The 24,740-nt window shown below is 42.9% G+C and overlaps 1 protein-coding gene across 1 annotated transcript in view; it reads right to left on the bottom strand.

Annotated features, from left to right (window-relative positions):
- Nucleotides 1-21,819, bottom strand: part of DCPS (decapping enzyme, scavenger) — a 40,727-nt gene extending 18,908 nt beyond the window's left edge. Inside the window, exons 1-2 of the mRNA XM_030221535.1 lie at nt 21,577-21,819; nt 17,928-18,096 (exon numbers count right to left, since the gene is read on the bottom strand). Of these exons, the coding sequence (XP_030077395.1) occupies nt 17,928-18,096; nt 21,577-21,804 (397 nt within the window). The 5' untranslated portion in view covers nt 21,805-21,819. The remainder of the gene's footprint in view (nt 1-17,927; nt 18,097-21,576) is intronic.
- Nucleotides 21,820-24,740: the final 2,921 nt, after the last annotated feature.

The following is a 24,740-nucleotide window of genomic DNA, read 5'->3' on the forward strand; positions in this document are numbered from 1 at the left end:
AGGCGCATCAGATCCCAGAACTACGGCCAACGCGGCCAATTCGGAGCCACCAACAACACTGGACCTGCATGACATTTTACCCTATGTAGGTCTCGACCTATCAAGGGCCACGGGGGAAATACGTACAGCAACACCTGCTGAGGCCACGGAAGGACCAACGCATCGATCCCTTCCACTCGCGGATCCCGACTGAAATACCGAGGAACCTGAGCATTCAGTGCCGACGCCATGAGATCCACTACTGGCATTCCCCATTTTAGAACTATCTGGTCGAACACCGACCGGTACAGAGACCATTCTCCGGGGTCCAACATGTGTCTGCTTAGAAAATCCGCGTTCACGTTGTCCACCCTGGCCACGTGCGCCACCGAAATCTGCACTAGATGCCTTTCCGCCCAACTCATGAGCAGAGCCGTCTCGATTGCCAACCGCGGACTCTTTGTACCGCCCTGCCGGTTGACATACGCTACCGCTGTCGCGTTGTCGGACATGACTCTTACTGTCTTTCCGACCACACTTGAGCGAAATGCCAACAGAGCCAGCCGAATCGCCCTTGTCTCCAACCGGTTGATAGACCACTGAGCTTCCTCCGTCAACCACCGCTCCAGCGCAGACCGGCTGAGACACTGAGCTCCCCAGCCCAGCAGACTGGCATCCGTTACCAGAATCACCCACTGAGGAGGTTCCAACGGCATGCCCTTTTTCAGATGGGCCGAGCACAGCCACCACTGGAGACTGCGCCGAGGAGCCCCCCTCAATGGCAACCGCAACTCCAAACTGTGTACCTGGGGAGACCACCGGGACAACAGAGCCGGACTCGTTCTCAGAGAGCTAGGAGCTCTTTGCATCGAACACACACATATATATAACCTCTCACCAACTGATTGATAATCATAAATGTAAGGAAGTCCGTGGGACCGTTAGATCATGAAGGAGCAAAAGAGGCACTGATGAGCCAATGATAAGAAGCCCCGCACTGTTCCAAACAGTGCTCTAAAAATAGTGCCGGAACAGCGTGGGGCTAAAACAACCCTATGATCAAAGCTAATAGAATGCAAATTTATGTGCGCTATTAGCTCTAATCATAGGGATAGTTCTGCGGGAGGACTGGCACAATCCTCCTGCAGAAGTTGTTTGACAGGTCCAGGCTGTCAAAAGCTCGGATCTGTCTAACAGAAGAGGTTTGACAGATCCAGGATTTTCTACCAGACCTGTCAAACTTAAGCCCCCCCCCCCCTAAAAAGCACAAAAAAGCCCTGGTGGTCTAATGGGACTGCTAGCTTCCCCCCTCCCTCCCACCCCCACCAAACAAAAATGCCCTAGTGGTCCAGTGGGACCGCTATCTATCTGCCCCCACCTCGTGGTCGTGGTAGGAGGGCGGGACTAACACTCCTTCCTCCTCTTTGGACGCCTTCCCAAAATGGCCATCCATGCTGGGCAGAGTGGGACGTCGCCATTTAAAAAAATTTAGACATATATAAGGGGGGGGATTAGTTTAAAAGGACATAGATTTAATTCCAAATTATTGTAATATAGAAACTAAAACATTGTTTGGCTAAAAAAAATAGTTCAGAAATAAATACAACAAAGGAAGGCAGAAAGCTAAGAAATCAAACAATCTGATATTTCATCTTGTTATGCACACAATAATGTAACAGATACAGAGTTTAAAATAATAAACCAGTGGACAGACATACTTTCTTTTAAATTTATGTTTGCGCTTAACAAGTCAGATGAACATAAGGCCTTTAAAAAAAAAAATGCAGGAAGATTGTTTAATTTTACTTTATGTCACTACAGGTCTTGATTTAATTTAAGAGCAGCTATAATTAGCTTGCTGTAAGCTGTTAGTGTCAAAGCCTCATTTTCCCATACGCAGGGAAAGTTTGGTAATTAATTCAACAGCACCACCAAGTGTTCACAACTAAACTTCACTGCACTTGTGTGAACTGCTATTCTACCACAGAGGACGCACAGAAGCGAGAGCATATAGACTTCATCACCAAATTTAGGGGATCTTTTACTAAGCAGCGGTCAGTCATACGTAGGCTTACTGCTTGCTAAACTGGAACTACCACTGGGCTACCACAGCAGCTCGGTGGTAGTTCCCACCCCCAGCTGTGTGCCATTTCCGACGCTACAAAAATATATTTTTTAGTAATGACAGTGTTTACCCAGCAGTAACTGGGCAGCTGCGCGTTGCCCCTTTACAGCTGGGTTAGCGCGGGAGCCCTTAGCACCACCTCAATGGGCGGCAGTAAGAACTCCCCCCAAAATGGCCATGTGGCAAGTACTTCACTTGCTGCACAGCAATTAAAAAAAAACAAAACAGCTTTTTATCCGCTGTGGTGAAAGGGGGCCTCAGTGTGTCAAAAACACACACTGACGACAGCACAGGTTTTCTTTTGCCACAGCTTAGTAAAAGGACCCTTAAGCAACTTGGCAGAGACTATTATAAAGAACAAAATTACAGAGCATATTCAAAAGCATGGATTAATGAGACAAAGTTAACATGGATTTAGTGAAGGGAAATCTTGCCTTACCAATCTACTACATTTCTTTGAAGGGGTGAACAAACGTGGATAAAGGGGAGCCGGTTGATATTGTGTATCTGGATTTTCAGAAGGTGTTTGACAAAGTACCTCATGAAAGACTCCTGAGGAAATTGGAGAGTCATGGGATAGGAGGTAGTGTTCTATTGTGGATTAAAAACTGGTTAAAAGATAGAAAACAGAGTAGGGTTAAATGGTCAGTATTCTCAATGGAGAAGGGTAGTTAGTGGGGTTCCCCAGGGGTCTGTGCTGGGACCACTGCTTTTTAACATATTTATAAATGACCTAGATATGGGAGTAACTAGTGAGGTAATTAAATTTCCTGATGATACAAAGTTATTCAAAGTCGTTAAATCGCGGGAGGATTGTGAAAAATTACAAGAGGACCTTACGAGACTGGGAGACTGGTCATCTAAATGGCAGATGACGTTTAATGTGAGCAAGTGCAAAGTGATGCATGTGGGAAAGAGGAACCTGAATTATAGTTACACCATGCAAGGTTCAACGTTAGGAGTCACAGACCAAGAAAGGGATCTAGGTGTCATCATTGATGATACGTTGAAACCTTCTGCTCAGTGTGCTGCTGCGGCTAAGAAAGCAAATAGAATGTTAGGTATTATTAGGAAAGGAATGGAAAACAAAACTGAGGATGTTATAATGCCTTTGTATCTCACCATGGTGCGACCGCACCTCGAATATTGTGTTCAATTCTGGTTGCCGCATCAAAAAAGATTTAGTGGAATTAGAAAAAGGTGCAGAGAAGGGTGACGAAAATGATAAAGGGGATGGGACGACTTCCCTATGAGGAAAGGCTAAAGCGGCTAGGGCTCTTCACCATGGAGAAAAGGCAGCTGAGAGGAGATATGATAGATGTCTATAAAATAATGAGTGGAGCTGAATGGGGTAGATGTGAAGCGTCTCTTCACATCTACCCGTTCAACTCCACTCATTATTCTGTTTACGCTTTCCAAAAATACTAGGTCTAGGGGGCATGCGATGAAGCTACAATATAGTAAATTTAAAATGAATCAGAGAAAATTCTTCTTCACTCAACGTGTAATTAAACTCTGGAATTCGTTGCCAGAGAATGTGGTAAAGGCGGTTAGCTTAGCGGAGTTTAAAAAAGGTTTGAACGGCTTCCTAAAGGAAAAGTCCATAGACCATTATTAAATGGACTTGGGGAAAATCCACTATTTCTGGGATAAGCAGTATAAAATGTTTTGTACTTTTTGGGGATCTTGCCAGGTATATGTGACCTGGATTGGCCACTGTTGGAAACAGGATGCTGGGCTTGATGGACCTTTGGTCTTTCCCAGTATGGCAATACTTTGACTAGCCATTGTTGGGAGACAGGATGCTAGACTCTACGGACCACCAGTCTTGCCCTCTTAAGTCTTTCTTAATTTGCCTCTGTACTACTTGTGGAAGTCATCCTTCCCTTTCCAATTAAAAACAGCAGAGCCAGACAGTGGAGGTAAGGGTAACAAAGAATGTATCTAAATTCAAGAAAGTATGAGTCAAAACACAGAAAATCTCTAAGAAAAAGGAAGGTATTGTAGAACTGAGCAATTGGTATGGATGGGCAAACTAGATAGGCCATATAATAAATTTTCATCCATCATTTCTATGCTTCTATGATGAAATTTGTTCATACTTGATAATTTCCTGAGTCCTATTTGACCAATTCAGATGAGTGGGTTACGTCCACTGACGAGCAGAAAATACTGAGATTTCAGTGATGTCATTGCCTGTATAAGAAGTAGTGCAGTTCTGGAACTCGCCAGTATACTATGGACAAAGCAGCACCGAAACACTCAAACACATGGCTGTGTGGAACATGGGAAAGTTCTAAGACTAGCCCACTGAACCAGAACACGAGCACCATCAGACTTTAACATTACCTTTGTGGTCCAAAAAAGTATTCAGAAAATATATCCAGCAGTAAATATCCCCTTCTCAGTGCCACCTATACACCCACCACCAGGGTGACCTACATTGCATCCATAAGGACAGAGTGCTGCCACGCATGCCTCCAACTACCAGTGTCCAACCTGCTGGAGCCACAGTCAGCATCTAGCATTGTGAGCAACAGCCTACCCCTACCCCCATTGTGAACAGCGAGAATGCCACAAATTGAGCAAGTGGCACATCATCATTATGGGATCAAAGACAGCTATGCCATGTAACCAATAATATGGGACTACAGAATGGATCAGACCCATGCAGCTAGGAACCACAACCTGGGTTCATTCCATGGACCAAGCTCCTGTGCCCCCATTCATGAAACCAGAGCAGATATCCAGTCTCTAAGCCTTAAACCAAGGACCCAAGGAGGATCCAGCATAGGGCAACGGAGAAGCCAGCCTCCTTACTGTAACCATCCAATCCCACCATGACAGGTAACATTAATTTTACAGGAATAGCACAAAAGAGGTCTATGTAAAGCCTGTTCACACATGAAAAATGGCCATTATAAGAGCTGTATGGGGGTATACATACACAAAAAAGTAGGTGCAGAAATGCACAGCACCTACTTTTAAGTGATACAGGTGTAGTTTGGGCACAGTTTAGGCAGAGAAGGGGTGGAATTAAAATGTATGTGTTTACATGAACATATGTGTATTGCCTTGATGCAAAAACAAATTTGTGGGAGAGTATTCGTGCATTACCAGGGAATAATTTTGAGATTATATTTAAAAAGACCCACATTTGCCTATGTTATAAAATTACCCCCAATTTGTTAAAAAAATTTTAAAAAATTGAACATAGCTCAAAAACATGAATATTAATATGGTGATGCGAAAAACAGATCTGACCAGCCCTTAGAGGTGCATATATGTGCGCAAAGGCACAGGCAAGTCCTTGCCTCTCTCTCTAAAAGTGAAAAAAGACAAATGTCCATGAATAGAGATTTGGAAGGATGGATTAAGAACAAAAGACCCTTATGACTTGCCTGTACATATAAATTTGCCTTCAACTTAGCCACCCATCTATTTATCCCAACTGACTCTCCACTTGGCCCCTTGGTTTTATAGCAAGATGTTTAATTGTATTGCAGGAATGCCATTTGCATCATATCTCATGTTATTTGAATGTTTTTCCATGCTATTATAGCATCATTTGTATCGTAATGACATTTATCATAGTATCAGCTATACAGAACAGTTTCATAGTCTATTACTAGGTTTCAATTTGCCATTTTGCAAGTTTACCTTGTTGATTGTATTTATGCTTATATTTGTTCATTTTACTATTGTTATGCTATTAAATTGTTAAGTTTTATGTTAAACTGAACCTGTTGTACATCGCCTTTGATAATCTCTTCATAAAGGCAGTTAGCAAATCTTAATACATATATAAAATTCATAGGAGACAGAGGGGCACATTTTTGGACCACTTAGACTTACAAAGTTCCATAGGATACTATGGGCTCATTTTCAAAAGAGAAAACCATCCGAAAGCACCATTTGGCCTGATTTCTTCTCAAAAAGTCCAAACTGGTATTTTCAAAACCTGTTTTGCAGATATCTATCTATGCATTTTGTCTGCAGTGCAGGAATGGGGGTCCCTTCTCTGCAGGCGTACTATCAGGCTGCCCATCTACGGATCCTAGCAATTTGGTTACAAAGAGTAGAGAAAATAGGAGTCAGATTCAAACAAGGATGGCTAGCCCCAATTCCCCTGAGGGCGGTGCCATGGCTTCCGAAAGGCAGACTGGAGGAGATAATAAAGGAGAGTCCCCCGCTGATTCAGTGGCCTCTAAAGGTGTGGACCAAAGTGAGAGAACAGTTTTTCCCAGGCCGCAGGTATTTTAAACATTTGTTTCTCAGATTTGCCCCCAATTTGGGCTGGGACAGTTAGACTCTACTTATGTAGAATGGGAAGCTCTGGGACTCTGCGAGCTGGGTCAGATGTGTGAGCAAGAGGGAATGGCCTCCTATGCAGAACTATGTCAAGAGCATGGGTTATCCCCTCTACAGGCCTTCCAATACTATCAAGTGCGGGACTTCATTAAAAGACGGGTGGGGGAAGAGCTTAGCCTGACTGAAACGCTACTGGAACACTACTTCCAGGAATCTCCAGGCTGTCGACCCTCCCACCTTATCCTCTAGGATCTCTAATCTCCTCCCTTCCATCATGTCCTCCGAGTCTGTCTCCACTTACAATACCACTCTCTCCTCTGCTCTGGACTCCCTTGCACCATCCATGTCCCGTCCCACAAGGCGTACTAACCCCCAGCCCTGGCTGACCCCTTGCACCCGATACCTTCGCTCCTGCGCCCGATCGGCTGGACGCCTCTGGAGGAAATCTCGCACCCATACTGATTTCATTCATTACAAATTCATGCTATCCTCCTTCCAGTCCTTCCTATTCCTCGCCAAACAGGACTATTACACCCAATTGACTAATTCCCTCAGCTCTAACCCTCGTCATCTCTTCGCCACCCTTAACTCCCTCCTCAAAGTGCCCTCCGCTCCCACCCTCCCCTCACTCTCTCCTCAATCACTGGCTGACTACTTCCGCGACAAGGTGCAGAAGATCAACCTCAAATTCAACACCAAACCATCTCCTCCTCTTCACCCTATAACCCACTCCCTCAACCAACCAACCCAGGCCTCCTTCTCCTCGTTTCCTGATATCAATGAAGAGGAAACCGCCCATCTTCTTTCCTCCTCAAAATGCACCACCTGTTCCTCTGACCCCATCCCCACCAATTTACTTAACACCATCTCTCCTACTGTCCCCCCCCCCCCATCTGTCATATCCTCAACCTCTCTCTCTCCACTGCAACTGTCCCTGACACCTTCAAGCATGCTGTAGTCACACCACTCCTCAAAAAACCATCACTTGACCCTACCTGTCCCTCCAACTACCTCATTTCCCTCCTACCCTTCCTCTCCAAGATACTTGAACGCGCCGTTCACAGCCGTTGCCTTGATTTTCTCTCCTCTCATGCCATCCTCGATCCGCTTCAATTCGGCTTTCGCCCCTTACACTCGACAGAAACGGCACTTTCTAAAATCTGCAATGACCTGTTCCTTGCCAAATCCAAAGGTCACTACTCCATCCTCATCCTCCTCAACCTATCCGCCGCTTTTGACACTGTCAATCACAATTTACTTCTTGCCACACTGTCCTCATTTGGGTTCCAGGGCTCTGTCCTCTCCTGGTTCTCCTCTTATCTCTCCCACCGTACCTTCAGAGTACATTCTCATGGTTCTTCCTCCACCCCCATCCCTCTCTCTGTTGGACTTCCTCAGGGATCTGTCCTTGGACCCCTTCTTTTTACAATCTACACCTGTTCCCTAGGCTCCCTGATCTCATCTCATGGTTTCCAATATCATCTTTATGCTGACGACACCCAGCTTTATCTCTCCACACCAGACATCACCGCGGAAACCCAGGCCAAAGTATCGGCCTGCTTATCCGACACTGCTGCCTGGATGTCCAATCACCACCTGAAACTGAACACGGCCAAGACCGAGCTTATAATCTTCCCACCCAAACCCACTTCTCCTCTTCCTCCACTCTCTATCTCAGTTGATAACACCCTCATCATTCTCGTCTCATCTGCCCGCAACCTTGGAGTCATCTTCGACTCCTCCCTCTCCTTCTCTGCGCATATCCAGCAGATAACCAAGACCTGTCGCTTCTTCCTCTATAACATTAGCAAAATTCGCCCTTTCCTCTCTGAGCACACCACCAGAACTCTCATCCACTCTCTCATTACCTCTTGCCTTGACTACTGCAACCTACTCCTCACTGGCCTCCCACTTAGCCATCTATCCCCCCCTTCAGTCCGTTCAGAACTCTGCTGCACGTCTTATCTTCTGCCTGGACCGATATATTCATATCACCCCTCTCATCAAGTCACTTCACTGGCTTCCGATCAGGTACCGCATACAGTTCAAGCTTCTTCTACTAACCTACAAATGCACTCGATCTGCAGCCCCTCCTTACCTCTCTACCCTCATCTCCTCTTACGTTCCTACCCGCAACCTCTGCTCTCAAGACAAATCCCTCCTTTCAGTACCCTTCTCCACCACCGCCAACTCCAGGCTCCGCCCTTTCTGACTCGCCTCACCCCACGCCTGGAACAAACTCCCTGAGCCCATACGCCAGGCCCCCTCCCTGCCCATCTTCAAATCCTTGCTCAAAGCCCACCTCTTCAATGTCGCCTTCGTCAACTAACCACTATACCTCTATTCAGGAAATCTAGACTGCCCCAACTTAACATTTCGTCCTTTAGATTGTAAGCTCTTTTGAGCAGGGACTGTCCTTCTTTGTTAAACTGTACAGCGCTGCGTAACCCTAGTAGTGCTCTAGAAATGTTAAGTAGTAGTAGTAGTGATAAAAGGTAGGGGATGAGGAAGCATTTCTAGAATCTATAAGGCCCTATTGCGGTATGGGGCCCCAGTGGAACACTATTTAGCTAAGTGGGAGGGTATGATGGGAGCGACATATACATTTCCACAATGGACTCGGACTTTCAAGTCCTTGCTACAAGTGTCAGTCTCAAGTGTGATGATAGAAAATGGGCACAAGATCCTGTATTGCTGGTACTATACACCCAGTCGTCTGGCGCGGATGTACAAGAATGGATCTGATTTGTGCTGGCGTCAATGTGGATTAAAGGGTGACATGGCCCATGTCTGGTGGACCTGTGGACAGGCCCAACGGTTTTGGATTGCAGTGGTGAAGTTTCTAAATAAGGTAGTGCCTGTCCCATAACCAGTGAAAATGGATTATTGCTTGCTGCACTTTAAACCAGCTGGGATTAAGAACTCTATTCATCAATTCACCACCCAACTGTTTATGGCAAGTAAAATGGTCATTGCGGCAGCATGGAAAAAGCCCAAGCTACCAGAACTACATGCTGTCCTGGAAAGGCTGGACTATATTAGACTAATGTCAAAGGGAAGGGTTGCTACACATTTTGAAGTATGGGACTTATATGATAAATGGCTTAAGAGTCATAAAGCGCCTGACTCAGTCCACACCTAGATTTCCAAGGCAGGGGGGGATTGGAGGGGGAAATAGGGGATAAGATGTTTGAAGATTAAACTGTTAGAAGGTTTGTTTGAACTTGTTGTAATAGTTGATATTATGTGAATGCTATTGTTATGTGATTCAGAGCAATAACTGAGCTAACGCCATGTTTGATTGAAAAACTTTAAAATAAAAAAAACAAAGTATGGAAAAAAAATAATAAGTTTTATGTTAAACTGTACCTGCTGTACATTGCCTTGGGTGAATTTCTTCATAAAGGCAGTTAATAAATCCAATAAACAAACAAATAATTGCACCCTATTCAAAATGAGACGCCTCATTCTCAGATTAAGGGATTGAATATAGAGGTTCCAAACAGCAGAGAATCAATTCCTACATTTAAGAAACTAGGATCTATCATTAACCTGAAGGATTCAATGCTACAATGAACAAAAGACCCTTATGACTTGCCTGTACATATAAGTTTGCCTTCAACTTAGCCACCCATCTATTTATTTCAACTGACTGTCCACTTGGCCCCTTGGTTTTATAGCAGTTTCATTGTATTGCAGGAACGCCATTTGCATCATATCTCTTGTTATTTGAATGGTTTTCCATGCTATTATAGCATCATTTGTATCGTAATGACATTTATCATACTTCTGTTATATGATAGTATCAGAAATACAGAACAGTTTCATAGTCCTATTACTAGGTTTCAATTTGCCATTTCCAAGTTTACCTTGTTGATTGTATTTATGCTTATATTTGGTCATTTTACTATTGTTATGCTATTAAATTGTAAGTTTTATGTTAAACTGAACCTGTTGTACATCGCCTTTGATAATCTCTTCATAAAGACAGTTAGCAAATCCTAATACATATATAAAATTCATAGGAGACAGAGGGGCACATTTTTGGACCACTTAGACTTACAAAGTTCCATAGGTTACTATGGGCTCATTTTCAAAAGAGAAAACCATCCGAAAGCACCATTCTCAAAAAGTCCAAACTGGTATTTTCAAAACCTGTTTTGCAGATATCTATCTATGCATTTCGTCTGCAGTGCATCCAGATCACAAGGGGGGCATGCTGGGGGTATTTCAAAGACAAGATTAGAGTGGGCTTAAGGCATGCCTGACACTTGAATGTTTTACAGCCATAATGGAACAAAATCAAAACACCTAGGGAGAAAGCTTCAACTTTTTGGTCTAGACCTGCATTTCTAATGAATAAACACAAAAAGGTGCCCTAAATGACCAGATGACCACTGGAGGGATTCAGGAATGACCCCCCCCCCCCCTTATTACCCCAGTGATCACTGAACCCCACCCACCCACCAAAAATATGAATAAAAATAGTACTCACCTGCCTCTACGACAGTCTCAGATGTTATAGCCAAATGCATTAAAGCAGCATGCAGGTCCCCGGAGTAGTATAGTGGTAGGTGCAAGTGAACTGTAGTCAGGTGGACCCAGGCTCATATCTCCCCCTACCTGTTACACTTGTGGTAGAAACTGTGAGCCCTCTAAAACTCACCATAAAGCCACTGTATCCACAAATAGGCACCTCCTTCTCCCATAAGGATAGTTGGGGGTGGTGGGTTTTGGAGGGCTTAGCAGACAAGATAAGGGAGCAAGGGTGAGATGTGTGCTTGGGAGCAATTATATGAAGTCCACAGCAGTGCCCCCTAGGGCGCCCTAGTGCTCTCCTAGTATGTCTTGGGAAACAGTCTGCTAAAAATGCTGGCCCCTCCCCTACCTCCCAATGGCTTGATTTTCTCTGTTTTTCACTTGTGCATTTTTTTTCCTCTAAAATGGCCTGAAAAGATAAATGCAGAGCACAAAACCTTGTTAAACAGTACTTTGGGGAAAAGAAAAAAAAAAAAAGATAGATGTTTTGCTTTTTCGAAAATGGTTACATTTGCTATTTGGATTTGGGACATTTAGAGGCAGATGCAGGAACCAAACGTAAAAAAATCTAAATCGTTAAAGCACTTACCGATTTCTAAAAAACGAAGAATGCGCCAAGAAACCCCACCTGCAAACTCCGATTCGTAATTCAAAAGTCGGATGCATGACAGTTTCGTAGCGGAGCAGAAAAAGCATGCGCTGTTGCAAATTCGTAAAGCACACGGTATCGACGTAGGTAATATGCGACCCATCCTGACGTCATTAACATGCGTCCGCAGCGTGCATCCACAGCGTGTAGGAATCGCGTCGCTGCAGCTTAGGCGATCACCGGGCTACTGTCCTGCTTCGTTTTTCTTCTCGCTTTTTTCCTTCCTTTGTGCAACGTTGTATTTTTAAAAACAAAGGTGTTCACATGTGGGTAAGACGTCGTCATGAGCCTCTGATGTAGTAAACCGTGATTTCACTGCATTTGCCGTTAATAAATTATTTTTCCCTTTTGTAAGGTGTGTGCCACATGTGGTTTCATCCTTTTTGTTTTCCCAAAAATCGTTATAGGTAAGAGACACGCATGAATTTATGAAATGCATTGATTGCGATTTGCTGCTATTTGTTGTTTTACGTCTACATTTTTTTCTTTTCAAGGTGTGTTCTGCGTAGTTCCACTGTTCATTCGTTCATATACAGAGTGTGCATAGGTAGGTATGGAGGCTCATTTTCAAAGCACTTAGCCTCCCAAAGTTCCATAGAAACCTATGGAACTTAGCCTCCCAAAGTGCTTTGAAAATATGCCTCATGGCCTTCCAAACAGCTTATGAATGTGGTACAATTAGAGTTTTCTGCTATTTGTCTGTTCAGGTCTACATTTTTTTTGTGTTCATGAAGCAATGCAGGATAATGTGTCGTGGCGTGAGGAGGATGAGGAGACAATTGAGGGCCCTAATGTCAATGGCAAGCGTAAGCGTGCTCCAAAATTTGCGGAGGAAGAGCTTGAAGTATTGATTAGTGCAAAACGTCCAAAGTCTGACTTAGACGTCATATCGAAAGTGCCCATCTATGCAACTTTGTAAGTCTAATTACTTTGAAAATATGCCTCATGCTGACAGTTGAGACAAAAGGTTTTCTATTACACGAAGAATTACTAAAACTAATGCTTCATATCCAGAATATGCAATGCTCTACGACTGCAATTCATGTTGTGCTTTATGCCCACCTGATAATCAGAAAGCTGCACCAGGATCTCAATGTATGCAGCCTCTCTCTTCATAACTTTGTCTGCTAGTTTCACTTCGGACTATGATACAGTGGTGAATGTCTGAATTCAACCTGACCAGGACTATCCTGATTGCACCACTAGAATATCACTCTGTTCAATGGATGCTCCCAACACTGGTTGGGGATCCCACTTTGGTTCTCAGCTTACTTAAGGAACTTGGCTGTAAGCTGGAAAAAAAACCTGCACCACATCAATCATCGGAAGCTCTGAGTGCTTGTACATCTTCAATAACTCTCAGAATTTAATTCAGATAGGGTGTCACTTTCTCTGTCAGCAAAGAGATTCCCATGCCAGGAAGCAACAAGAAATTAGGATCTCTGATTTCCAATCAAACACAAATTCAAGCCACTAACAATCCCAGGCATTGAGAACCAGATAGCTGTCAGGCTGAGCAGAATTCTTCAACCCCACAAACGTTCTTTGGGCCATCAAATGCTACAGAAGATTTCCCAGTCCTGAGGAACTCCCGAAATAGACTTCTTCACCAGCAGCAAAATGCAAAACTACTTGTCTATTGTTCAGTGTGACCAAATTCTAAATACAAAAGCTTCCACTCAATACAAAACTACAATAGTAATGGGGGAAAAGCCTCAAAGAGCTCCCAGATCAAATATCCATCTCTCGGAGCTAGAACAGACCAACTAGTCTTCTCTTCATCATAGGCAAAAACCCCTTATGGGCGGCCTCAAAAATTCTTAATGGACTGCAATTATCTAATACATTTTATTATTTTTTTGAAATCAAGAATTTTTATGAAAAAAGCGCGTTAATTTCTAGAACATACTTAATTTATAATGCAATACACTTAGCTTATTGCTTGGTTCATGCTGCACTGTTCCCCGCTTAGTTACCCTGAGCCTTTGTTCAGTGTGGCCATCCATGGACTGGCCATAAACTGGATAGCCCCTTCTAAGGAACAAGACATTTCAAATACTACAATACCAAGACTATATCAATAAGAAAACTCAAATAAATTCCAGCCCAAATTATTGTATTGGCAAAACATTAACAATAAGATCTAAGAAATTAAGTACCAGTAACTAGAACTAAACTAATACTGACTTACTAATTATAACTCACCAACTACAGGTCCTTACAGCTGATTCTTTCTCCATCAAGAAATTTTCTAAATGGCCAGGGTCTCGAAATACATAATTACTACCCTGAAACGACAAACGTTTGCAGAGAAACTTAAAAAAAAAAAAGCCCCCAAAACAAGACGACGAGGTTTCAGGTCAAGAAACTTTTTCCGTCTAGCTTGTGTGGTTCTAGCCACATCAGGAAAGATTTGTACTTTTTGGCCACAAAACATCTTTCTTCTTAAAATAAGCACGTACGCCATAACCTTATCGAATTCTGACAAAAAAGTCACCAAGAGAGTTTGCTCAGTGTGTAAACTCATCCCGAGAAGTTTCTAGAAAGTTTGTTAAATCAAAGTCAACCTGGGAGTCTAAAACATCCAATGCTTCTCCCTATGGTTTCGGAATAATTTTCCTTTGAGGTTTATAATATATATTTGATAACTGTAGAGAATCAGCTGCAGAAAAACCAAATCCTCCTTTAGGTATTTTTGAAGCAAAATTTCAGGGGACAACAAATGATCAACAGAAAAATTAAGAATCCTAAGATTCCTAGCTTTATACATATTCTCCAAAGATTCACATTTATTACGGAGCAAAAGTCTGTCCTTGATATCAGCAGAAAACATTGCCTGAAGTGTTGCCACCTTATAGGTTCCATATTCCACAGGGGTTGAGTACAGTCCAAAATCCCAGAATCTAGCTGATGAAATTTTTTAGTTGCCTGTTCTGAAAAAGACAAAACTGAGTAACAGAGTTCTGCAGCACTTCCATAAATCAGATAAGGTAATATCAACTGGAACCTGCTCAGATAGCCCGGAAATTAAAACTGTGCATAGAACAGGAGTCAGAATAGAAACAGTGTCTGTTACAAGAGGAGAACCAGCCAAATTGAGCCCTGTTTCAGCAATACCAGGAGATAAACCACCTTTTGGGAAAGCCCATCCCCTGGTTGTTCAAAAAAGGAGGACTCTGGCAGACGAGGAGTTGAGGGACCACCAGGACTAAGAGATGCACTAGAAGATGATAATGGAGTGGAGGTCTTGGCATCCAAAACCTGCATCCTTACTTGCAATGATATATGTCTGTCCATTGGACCAACCAGTCTTATTTTCTGGGAGTGAGAACTGGCTACTTTACCTTGTATTTCTTCCCCATAATAATAAAAACCAAAGTACTCACAGTAACAGAGAAACACAGGAATAAGGTATCTGGCCCCTCTGGCCTCCAAAGGGGCAAGCCCCTTAGGTCACACACCTACAGCTGCTGGTACAATTTAGACAGACTCCAGCCAAAGTGCTCCCTTCAACAGCTCACCAACCACCAACCTTCTCCAGAAACTGGTGCGCTTCAGATGATCCGGTAGAGGCCCCCCAGTGATGTCAGGGGGGGGTCCTACTTGCAGGTAACTCCAACAGCACCTGACCTTCTGGGGATGGACTCCAGCCTAAGCACTCCCTCGCACAGCTTACAGGTCACCAACCTGTCAGATAGCCCCTTTTCTGATATTCCACCCTCCCCTTAACCCTCTCATAGCAAAATCTCTGCACGAGTTTGAAAAGCAACCCAGCACAATGATATACTGGCCTCATAAAAACTGGCTTTTTCTCAGGGGGCCGTTTTACCAAACTGCGGTAAAAAAAGTGGCCTTAGCACGTGCTTGCACTGCTCATTTTCTACGAGCCAAGACCATCTTACCTTGTGAGTAAAACGGCCAATTTTTCTATTTTTTAAATTGATGGCCACACCCTAATTATTCCATTAGCACGTGGGGCCCCCTACTGTCATCTATTTTGTAGGCGATAAGGGCTCTCGTACTAATCGGTTAGCAAGCAGCAATGCAGCTGCACTAATTGATTAGTGCAGAACACGCCTACTCTCCGTCCACAGCGCTAAAATATCTATTTTTTTAGCACGTGGATAACACACGTACATGAAAAAATTCCCACAGGATGTCTGAGTAAACCCCATGGTAAGCATGTGTTGGTGCTCACTTGCGGCTTCGTAAAAGGGCCCTTTAGTTCTTTCTTCGTATAGGCTTTATATATCTCTATATGCATTCCACTTGATTATGGTCAGAGCACAAGTAGATTAGATACCAGGAACGCATGCCAATTTCTGGATTTTTCGACTATACAGTATGCTGGGTGAAAACCCTGACCTTTGCAACATGAGAACAAATTACATAAAATGAAAAGACATTAAAACATTTTGAAATTATTTTTTTAGTAAAAGAAAAAGACACCACAGAACAACATTGGAAGACAGAGTAAACCTCTCAAAAAGTATCAGGAAAACTTTGTTTCCGCATCCATTTGGCAGGTTAGAAATAATGGAACAGAGGAGACTGGTGCATGCAGGAAGGGCCGTGTATGTTCAGAGCTGTTCTTCCCTGGCAAAGTGCGACGACATAACCTACTTGTGTGTCTGACTCAATGTTGCTTGTCAACCAAAAACTTCCTATAGTGTTTCTTTTAAAAGTCAAATGGCTGGCCGGTATTACACTTATCCCACTACTTTGCAGGTGCAAAATTAGCAGGGTAAACCTCCAAAAAGCAGGTATGGGAAAAGTACTTGCGTTGTGTACAACATTCATAACTGCTCTCCATGGGGAAATTTACCTAGGAAACCTTTTCCACAAGCAAATACCAGTTTAATCGGTGCTGGGGTGTGTGGCTAAGATGGAAAACACATATCTATTCACAGTAGTCCTCTAGTTTGCTGTTCCTCAATTTTGCCTATTCTCGTTTTGACTTGTGCTGGAGCTTTTCATCCATGCCCCATATGAAGAGGAAGGGGATAGTGAGGATGGCTCCCCAACTGGTTTCTACTATATTAATGCTCCACTTAAACTGCAAGGAGCGGTTCCAGCTATGCAAAGTTCATATAAACAGATAAATATATCAGCAATATTGGAGAAATCCTTATCTGAGGCTACTCAGTGATCTATTTTAGTGGCTTCCTTTGTCTTTGAGCAAGATCTGAACAATGTTATGAAAATAAAACTGTATAACTCAAAAGTTCTCTTCTATGGACAAAAGGTTTAGATCCATCCTGATGTCACTGGAGTACACAAGATCGACAAAATGCTTTTCTTGCCTTAAGAAAAGAGATGTTGAGTATTGAGGCAACATTCTTGCTGGCCTATCCTTGCAAACGTTTAGTACAGTTTGGGAGGGGGGGGGGGGGGGATTAAATGTGTTTTCTTCTTGCCTGAACAGTTAAAATCCTTCAAAGAGCTCAAGAAGAATGTTTAAGTCCTGATTAGTTTTAGAAGAACTTGTGGGTTAGTGTTATGGCTTTTCTTGCTTCTCTTTCTTTTTGAGATCTCCTACAATCTCTTTAATTCCCTCTCCCCAATACCTGGTATTTGTAGTCTAAAGAAAAAGGGAAATTGTTACCTTATGGATTTTTTTTTCCTTTTCTTTTTTTGAATGTTTGTTTCTTACATTACCTTCTGTATTGCTGTAACAAGTGGATACTTGCAATTTGTTATTGAAATTTGCAAAAATAAAAGTTTTTAAAAAACCAAAATCTGTTTACCCATGAAGAAGCCCTTTGAAAATTGTTCCTATAGTGGTGAAATATACTACTGAAGGAAAGGTATTTTCTCTTGGTGTTTTGAGCTTATTTGTGAGATTGTTGCATGCTTTGCTGAAGGGAGACAAAATTTCCTGCACACCCACCATGCCCCAGATTACAAAGCAAGTACTTTTAATGAGATCATATAGCACTATATCGAATACTGAACAAAGTGTACCAATGTATTTGTACATCACTTCAAAATCTACTTACATCCTGAGGACACAGCGAGATATGCATCTATGCCACAGTAAAAGCAGTGTCAAGTTGAATTTTTAAGGGTCAGATTTCCTAATGTGCCAGTCAATCCCAACATGGACTCCTATCCAACTGTTTTAAATCATGCTTTCAGGAGATCCTTGCTAGTATACCAATTACACAAACCCTTGGTGCAACATGGGAAGAACTGCCAATAACTTGAAGAACAACAGACATGAAGCTTGAACACAAGATAAGAATATTTTTCTTAATGGTAACATTATTGCCCTGCATCTGATTGGTCAATCATAGACTGCCGAACCCCAGAATACCTACTTACCACTCAGCTCTGGAGGTGGGTACAGGGTGTATGTGCTATAAATATCATTGCAGATCTGAAGCTTCAGCTCTGACTTCTCGCTCAAGAGGTTTGAGATTTGGTCCACCTGCAAGGGAGTTTTTTCCAGGATCATCACTGCATCTTTTTTATCACCTGAGTCTCCACTCACCTAGAACAGGACAAACCCATTAACAAAGATATTTGACAGATAAGATACAGAACAAGATTTAACCTGAAAGAGACAGAAGCATTTCTAAATAAACTTTTTTTTTTAATTCTTACACACACTGGCATATACCACTATGAAACAATGTGTGTGACATTTAAGGCTGGTACATTATTCCACTTGTTTATATACTGGAATTCGAGAAAGCCTAGGGAGAGTAAGGGAATGCAGAAGTTATGGATGGGCAGACTAGATAGACCATATGGTTTTTATCTGTCTTCATTTTTCTATTTCTTCAATCTTATTTTGAACAAAGCTCCACAGAACTACCTACTATTTGGCAGACCGACACCTAGCAGTCCACTGGAACATGTTACTAAGAGTCAAGCACCACCAAGTGAAAGACCGAACATTGCTCCTGCCTTTAGAAATAGGCTGGATCAGGGTCAGGTGGGAGAGTGTCCAATGGGGGAGCAGGGAAGGGAGGAGAGCTGTTGAGTTGGTGGCTCCTTTACTCTTACCCATTTGAGCAGAGTGGAGTCCCACATTCCGTGCTCCTCAGTTGCTCTGAAAGGGCTCCAAAGGGTCAGGACCTGCTCCTTTAGTCACACCCCTTCGGGCACACGCACAGATATGGGGTGGAAAAGGGGCCTTCCACTGATGCCATCAACTGCCCTGAGGCTTCTGACACAGTACCTGCAATGGCACTAGTAAGCCTCACCAGTTAGTTCCCCACATCCAGTCTTTCTAAGCCCAGTCTATGATTTGGCAATACTAATCATTTTGTGATCAAATCTGACTGTTTGTGTTGCCCCTCAGTCCTTGTCTCCTGTCCAAGAGGAAAAATTTACACACACAGACAACTGTTAGTTAAATGGCAAAAAGCTTTTCAGACCAGTCAATGGAATTCACTTAATAGCAGTGAAATTGCACCTTAGTGACTCAACCCACCTTATCACTCTTACTTTTTTTATTGAGGAGTCTCTGGCATGTGTTATATAAATCATCACGACAGTTCAATGTTCATCTATTTTTAAGCAGTAAAGCAATAATAGGATACAGATACTGATTACATATATGCTTGATTTTGATTATTTTATACAATGTTCTAACAGTTCAAGGATAAGCCAAAACTAAAAATATAAAATTAAACTTTGATCTGTGTTTGGTTTACATCTTCACAGGACACACCTGTCACGTACTGAAACTTACAAAACTGCTTAATTCACTCTATTTCCCTATTCTTATCTTTAACCCCTGATACTCCTCTCTGGATAGTGGGATCCTATTCTCATAAATGCTCTTAGGGTCATCAACTTCATAACTGGAAGTAGAACATTAAGGAAATCCACTGCCCTAGTATTTAATTTTCAAAAGGAAGATTATGATAAAATGAGGAAAATGATTATTATTTATATTACTTGGATTTTGCTCACACCTTTTTCAGTAGTAGCTCAAGATGAATTACATTCAGTATACTGGAAGGGCTCACACTCTAATTTTGTACCCGAGGCAATGGAGGGTTAAGTGACTTGCCCAAGATCACAAGGAGCAGCAGTGGGATTTTAACTGGCCACGTCTGGATATCAAGACTGGTGCTCTAACCACTAGGCCACTCCTCCACTGCACTAGAAGAAAAAAAAAAAATAACTAAGGCGGGGCTGGTGGTTGGGAGGCGGGGATAGTGCTGGGCAGACTTATATGGTCTGTGCCCTGAAGAGCACAGGTACAAATCAAAGTAGGGTATACACAAAAAGTAGCACATATGAGTTATCTTGTTGGGCAGACTGGATGGACCGTGTAGGTCTTTTTCTGCCGTCATCTACTATGTTACTATGTAACTAAAATGTATTCCACGTATTAAAAAAGACAGAAAGGGCAGCCGTATGTCTGCCAGCATGAAGCGTCAAAAAAGCTTCTACTACAACAACAAAACAAAACTTACAAAAAATGAAAAGTTGATCAAAAAGAACAAAACAGAAAACAAGAAACACTGGCAAACTAGATGCAAAGCATCAATAAGATTAAAAAAAAATTGGATAGAAGCTTGCTAGAGAGGTACATTTGAGGGACGAAGACTGTGAGGGAGTTGGAACATTAGATGATCAAGGGCATAAAAAGGGCAGTCAGGGAGCACAAGGCCATAGTGGAAAGACTATGGGTCTTATTTTAGAAGTCCTATTTGTGTTTTGGATATCTGAAAATCAGCATTTAGATGTTCATATTGCATGGACGTCCAAATGCCGATTAAAAAAAAAAAAAAAACAGGATATGGATGTCAAACTGCTGTATGTCCATATGACAAAGAGGCATGGTCTGGGCATGTTTGGAGCATGACCTAAGTGGGCTTAAAACACGGACATTCATCCCCTATTACAGAAGGGGAAGGAACATTCATTCCCAGAAGGGTGGATGTCTGTAGTTAGGCATGCCAAATTGCACAGGGGATCCTTGTTGGAAGGGTTAGGAACTATTTGCAGTTACTCTGTGTTATCTGCAATGCAGAACACAAAGTGCAAAGCCTGTATAGTATTCAATTCAGGTCTTATATACTGCTAATATCTCCTGTTTACGGTTCAGTGCAGATTACATCATCTGTGGGACAGAAGTTGATACAATATTATAGGTAGGACATTGGGTGAATACAGTCTTGTTGATTATATTCGGTTGGTACAATATTACAAGTGGGATGTTGCGTGGAGACAATCTTGTTGGTTACATTCAATGCTATCTAACCAACGCAATAACACTATCGGGTGTGAGGAAGTAGTTGTAGTTCTAATAGTCTGTCGGGGGACTGAGGAGTAGTGATTGTTATGCAGCAGGTTTTAGGAAGAGGTAAGCTAAGTCGCCATTATCATCCTCAGTGAGGTGGTGCACCCTGGGACCATCAAACCCCATGCCCCCTTCTGGTTGGCCCCTGTCAGGTCCAAGGTCCTGTCCTAACCCACATAAATGTTATTAGCCCCCTCCCAAACTCTCCAGTGTTCCAGCACCTTTCCAAAGTCTGAGCCTACCCAACTTCCCCTGTTGGTTCCGATCCCTCTCTTGCACTCCCATTGAAATCCCAATCCCCCAATGACAAACCCTGAACCCCCCTCCAAAAAAACATACCACCCCCAAATCTTACCCTCAAGTCACCTACCCTAGGCCTACTTCTGATGTGGATTGGGGTCTCGGTGGTCCTAGATTACAGCAATCCTTTTTTGCTGCTGGCCAGGATGACCCCTGCCTTCCAACACTACCAGAAGGCAGAGACACCAAGGAAGCAATGGCTCCCCATCTCTTCCTGCACCCCCTTCTATCCCCTAGCTCTTCTTTCTGCCAGCAACGGGCTAAGCATTATTATAATCAAAGCAAAAATCTGCCTTGGGAGCCACTGAATTAACACATCTGAAAGGGTCCTGAGCATCCTGTCCTGCTCCTCTCAATCAGTGGCACCGTCCCTCAGTCGAGGAGGTTTAACCTTGCCCTCAGTGGTACCTTGCCGTGCAGAAAGAGAATTTTCTCCCGCGCCGATTCCTTCAGCACTTTCTCTACCCGGAACGCGGACAAAGAGAAGGCAGGGGTAAGCTCGGTTTTCACTCCCAATAAATCCCTGTTAACAAGAAGCTTTGGCTTTTGGTTCTGCTGCACACTATCCCCATCCTCAGCATCTGAAACCCGTTTCCGTTTCCCAGATTCCGCCATGGTAAGTACCTGCGCGCGCATGCGCAGACCAACCGCAAGCCAGTTGCCAATCATCTGCTTTTCATTTCAAGCCTTATTCTGGGGATCCAATAGCTTCTCTTCTCTCGTTGTCCAATGCCATTCATGGGGCTCCATCCAATAGGAGACACTTTGAGTCATGTGACTCCTTGCTCCGTCTGTTAGTGGTCGGCTGGGCTGCCTCTGCTCTGACCCACCCACACCAAGAGGCCCGCCCCGCGCGAGAGCAATGCATCCACTGTAGTGCCTGCTGAGTTGGAGGTGGTTATGCTGCTGCGCTGATAGTTTTACGTTTGTTATTACACAGGTTTTGGTGCTGAAAACTCACTAGAACCTTGGCTTGGAAGGGGTAGTTTTAGAAAGGCTGTTTTATGGTGGAAGCAGTTTTACAGCTCAAAATTATTTACATGCAGGTACAGTAGGTGTTTCCCTGGCTCTAGAGTGCTCACACTAAGCTCGTACCTGAGGGGATTAAGTGACTTTGGTGAGAATCAGAAGGAGCTACAGTGGACTTTTGAACCAGCTCCTATCCCACCCCTGACATAAACCCAAACGTCCTGGTAGTCTACCAGCCTTCATCTCTACCTGGACTGATGTAATCCTTCCCGCCCCAAACATAAAACTAAAAAGCCAAGGTAGTCTCTTGCGCCACAATTGTTTAAAAAATCCCCTGCTGTTTAGGGGCAGCCCCCCCCCCCCCCCCTCAAGAGGCAGGATAAATGGCCACTTGCTCCTGTCTCAGTGCTGCCATTTGGGAAAATAGTAGGTCCCAACCCTGCCCCACGCATCCTGAGATGAACATGGGGTTAAGTGTTCCAAATTATTTTTAAATGTATGAAATACACCAGGTCTGTAATTCCAAGGACATAACAATAGCCATACTGGGTTATACCAATGATCAGTCTAACCCAGTTTCCAACAGTGGCCAATCCAGGTCACCATCAGGCCTTTTTGTCCACTGGATTTGAGCATGTAGACCAACTACTGATTATTTTATTTAAAATATAGACCAACTACTGGATTATTTATTTAGAATATTTATAAACCACTCTATCCAGTCACCCAAGGCAGTGTACAACACAAGAATGTACATAATCATCAGCACCAAGACAGCATATATAAAAAAATAAACACACCAACTAATAGTAAGCAGCCCCTTACATTGCAACTCCAATCACCTGAATAAAGAGTGGTTTCAGTTACTTCCTGAACTGCACAATTGATGACCCCACTTGCAGTTCCACTGGAAGCATTGCAGATTGATTAGCTTCAAGGCTGGATGCACCTAAATGAAAGAACATCTAATAAGCACTTATCAACAGAAAGCAAATTTCAAGAGGGCTGTTAAAAGCTAAAAAGAAAAAGAAACCAAGGAGGGATGAGTGTCAACCCTCAAGGCTTTAAAAATCATTGTCAGAGCCTTGAACCTGATCCACCAGTACACTGGAAGCCAATGCAAATTCCTCAAAGCCAGTGATATGGATAAAGTTTGTCAAACCAGCTAAGAACCTTGCGCCAGAATTTTGCACAGTCTGCAAGAAATGAATCATGGACTTTGAGAGGCCAAGGTACAGAGAGAGTTACAGTAATACAACACAGTACCAAAACCCGCAAAACAGTCCAAAAATTAACATCAGAGAATAGCGTCTTCAAACATTCTCAGTCTATAATAAGCTTTCTGAATAACCCTCTTTATATGAACCTTAAAAGATAGCTTAGATTTGGTATAGCCTACCATGGGGAAGATTCTGCCAGGTTGGGTGTTTAGCACTGAGGTTGGTCTTGTTCATGGTGAGAGTATACTTTGATTCATCCACTATGTGTCTAGTGAATTATAAGCAAGTTGTTGTGTGAATATATTTTTTAACAATATCCATGTTTGATGTAAACTTGAACTTTGCATCTGCTTCTTTAGGTTTTTTTTTTTTTTTTCTAACCATCAGGACAGGCTGAAGGGGCAGTGGACTTTTGCATGCATTGATCCTTCCCCCCCCCCCCAGTGATGTTGGAGTTGGGATCTTGGCACCCTGACTCTCTCCCTCCTGTCCTGCAGGGGGAGGGGAGGGAAGACAGGAGGAGAGATGCTGGATTGGGATTTTGGCATCCTTTATCACAAGCAGCCTGCGCCAGCGCCTCACCTGGTCTATAGGCTGAACTGGCCCGGCTAACCCTTTTCCTCATTTCATTAGTCTCCCTTTTGAAAGTTAAATGCTAGCATACTTGATTTTTAAATCAGATTTGATCACATTATGATTGCTAGCTGTTGAGACTAAAGGAAAGAATATTAGCTGGTAAGATTTAATTTCTCCCTTTTCAGTCTGTGAACCAGGTGCTCCATGAAGTAGTCATTTATTTCATCTAGAAACTTTACCTCCCTAGTATTCCCCGACATGATTATTTAGCCAGTCAGTATTGGAATAATTGAAATCCTGCATCCAACACTTCCGTCAAAATAAACCCAAAGCTGAATAACACTACCTGAAGTGCTTTCTAAAATTGTTACACAAAGTCCAAGGACTTCATTGCTTAATGGCCCAAATAATGGCCCATTGCTGGCTGTAGAACAAACACAGTCTGGTCCTGGATTCTTGTTTAAACATTCAAAAAAGAAGCACAGAAGAACCAACCTCCTCAGTTACAGAACAGCAAGCACACAATAGTGGAGGAGAACAAAAGAAAACCTCTCACAAATGGCACAGGTTTCTTTCATGCTGTTTTACGAATGGCGCATTCTTTCACATTTTCAAAGACATTACGTGTTGAATCAGATGTGGCGTGGTTTCTTTGGAAGCTAATTAATATACAACTGAACATGTAGACTGCTGAGGCAGGCCATTTTTGGCCAAAACACTAGTTGTGTCAGGTCTTTATGAGTAAGGGTCTTTGTGAAGATTCAAATAAGGTACTTTTTTGGACATCATTTGTGAGAGGGTTTCTTT

Source organism: Microcaecilia unicolor, chromosome 12 (assembly GCF_901765095.1).
Source record: "Microcaecilia unicolor chromosome 12, aMicUni1.1, whole genome shotgun sequence".
Taxonomy (NCBI): domain Eukaryota; kingdom Metazoa; phylum Chordata; class Amphibia; order Gymnophiona; family Siphonopidae; genus Microcaecilia; species Microcaecilia unicolor.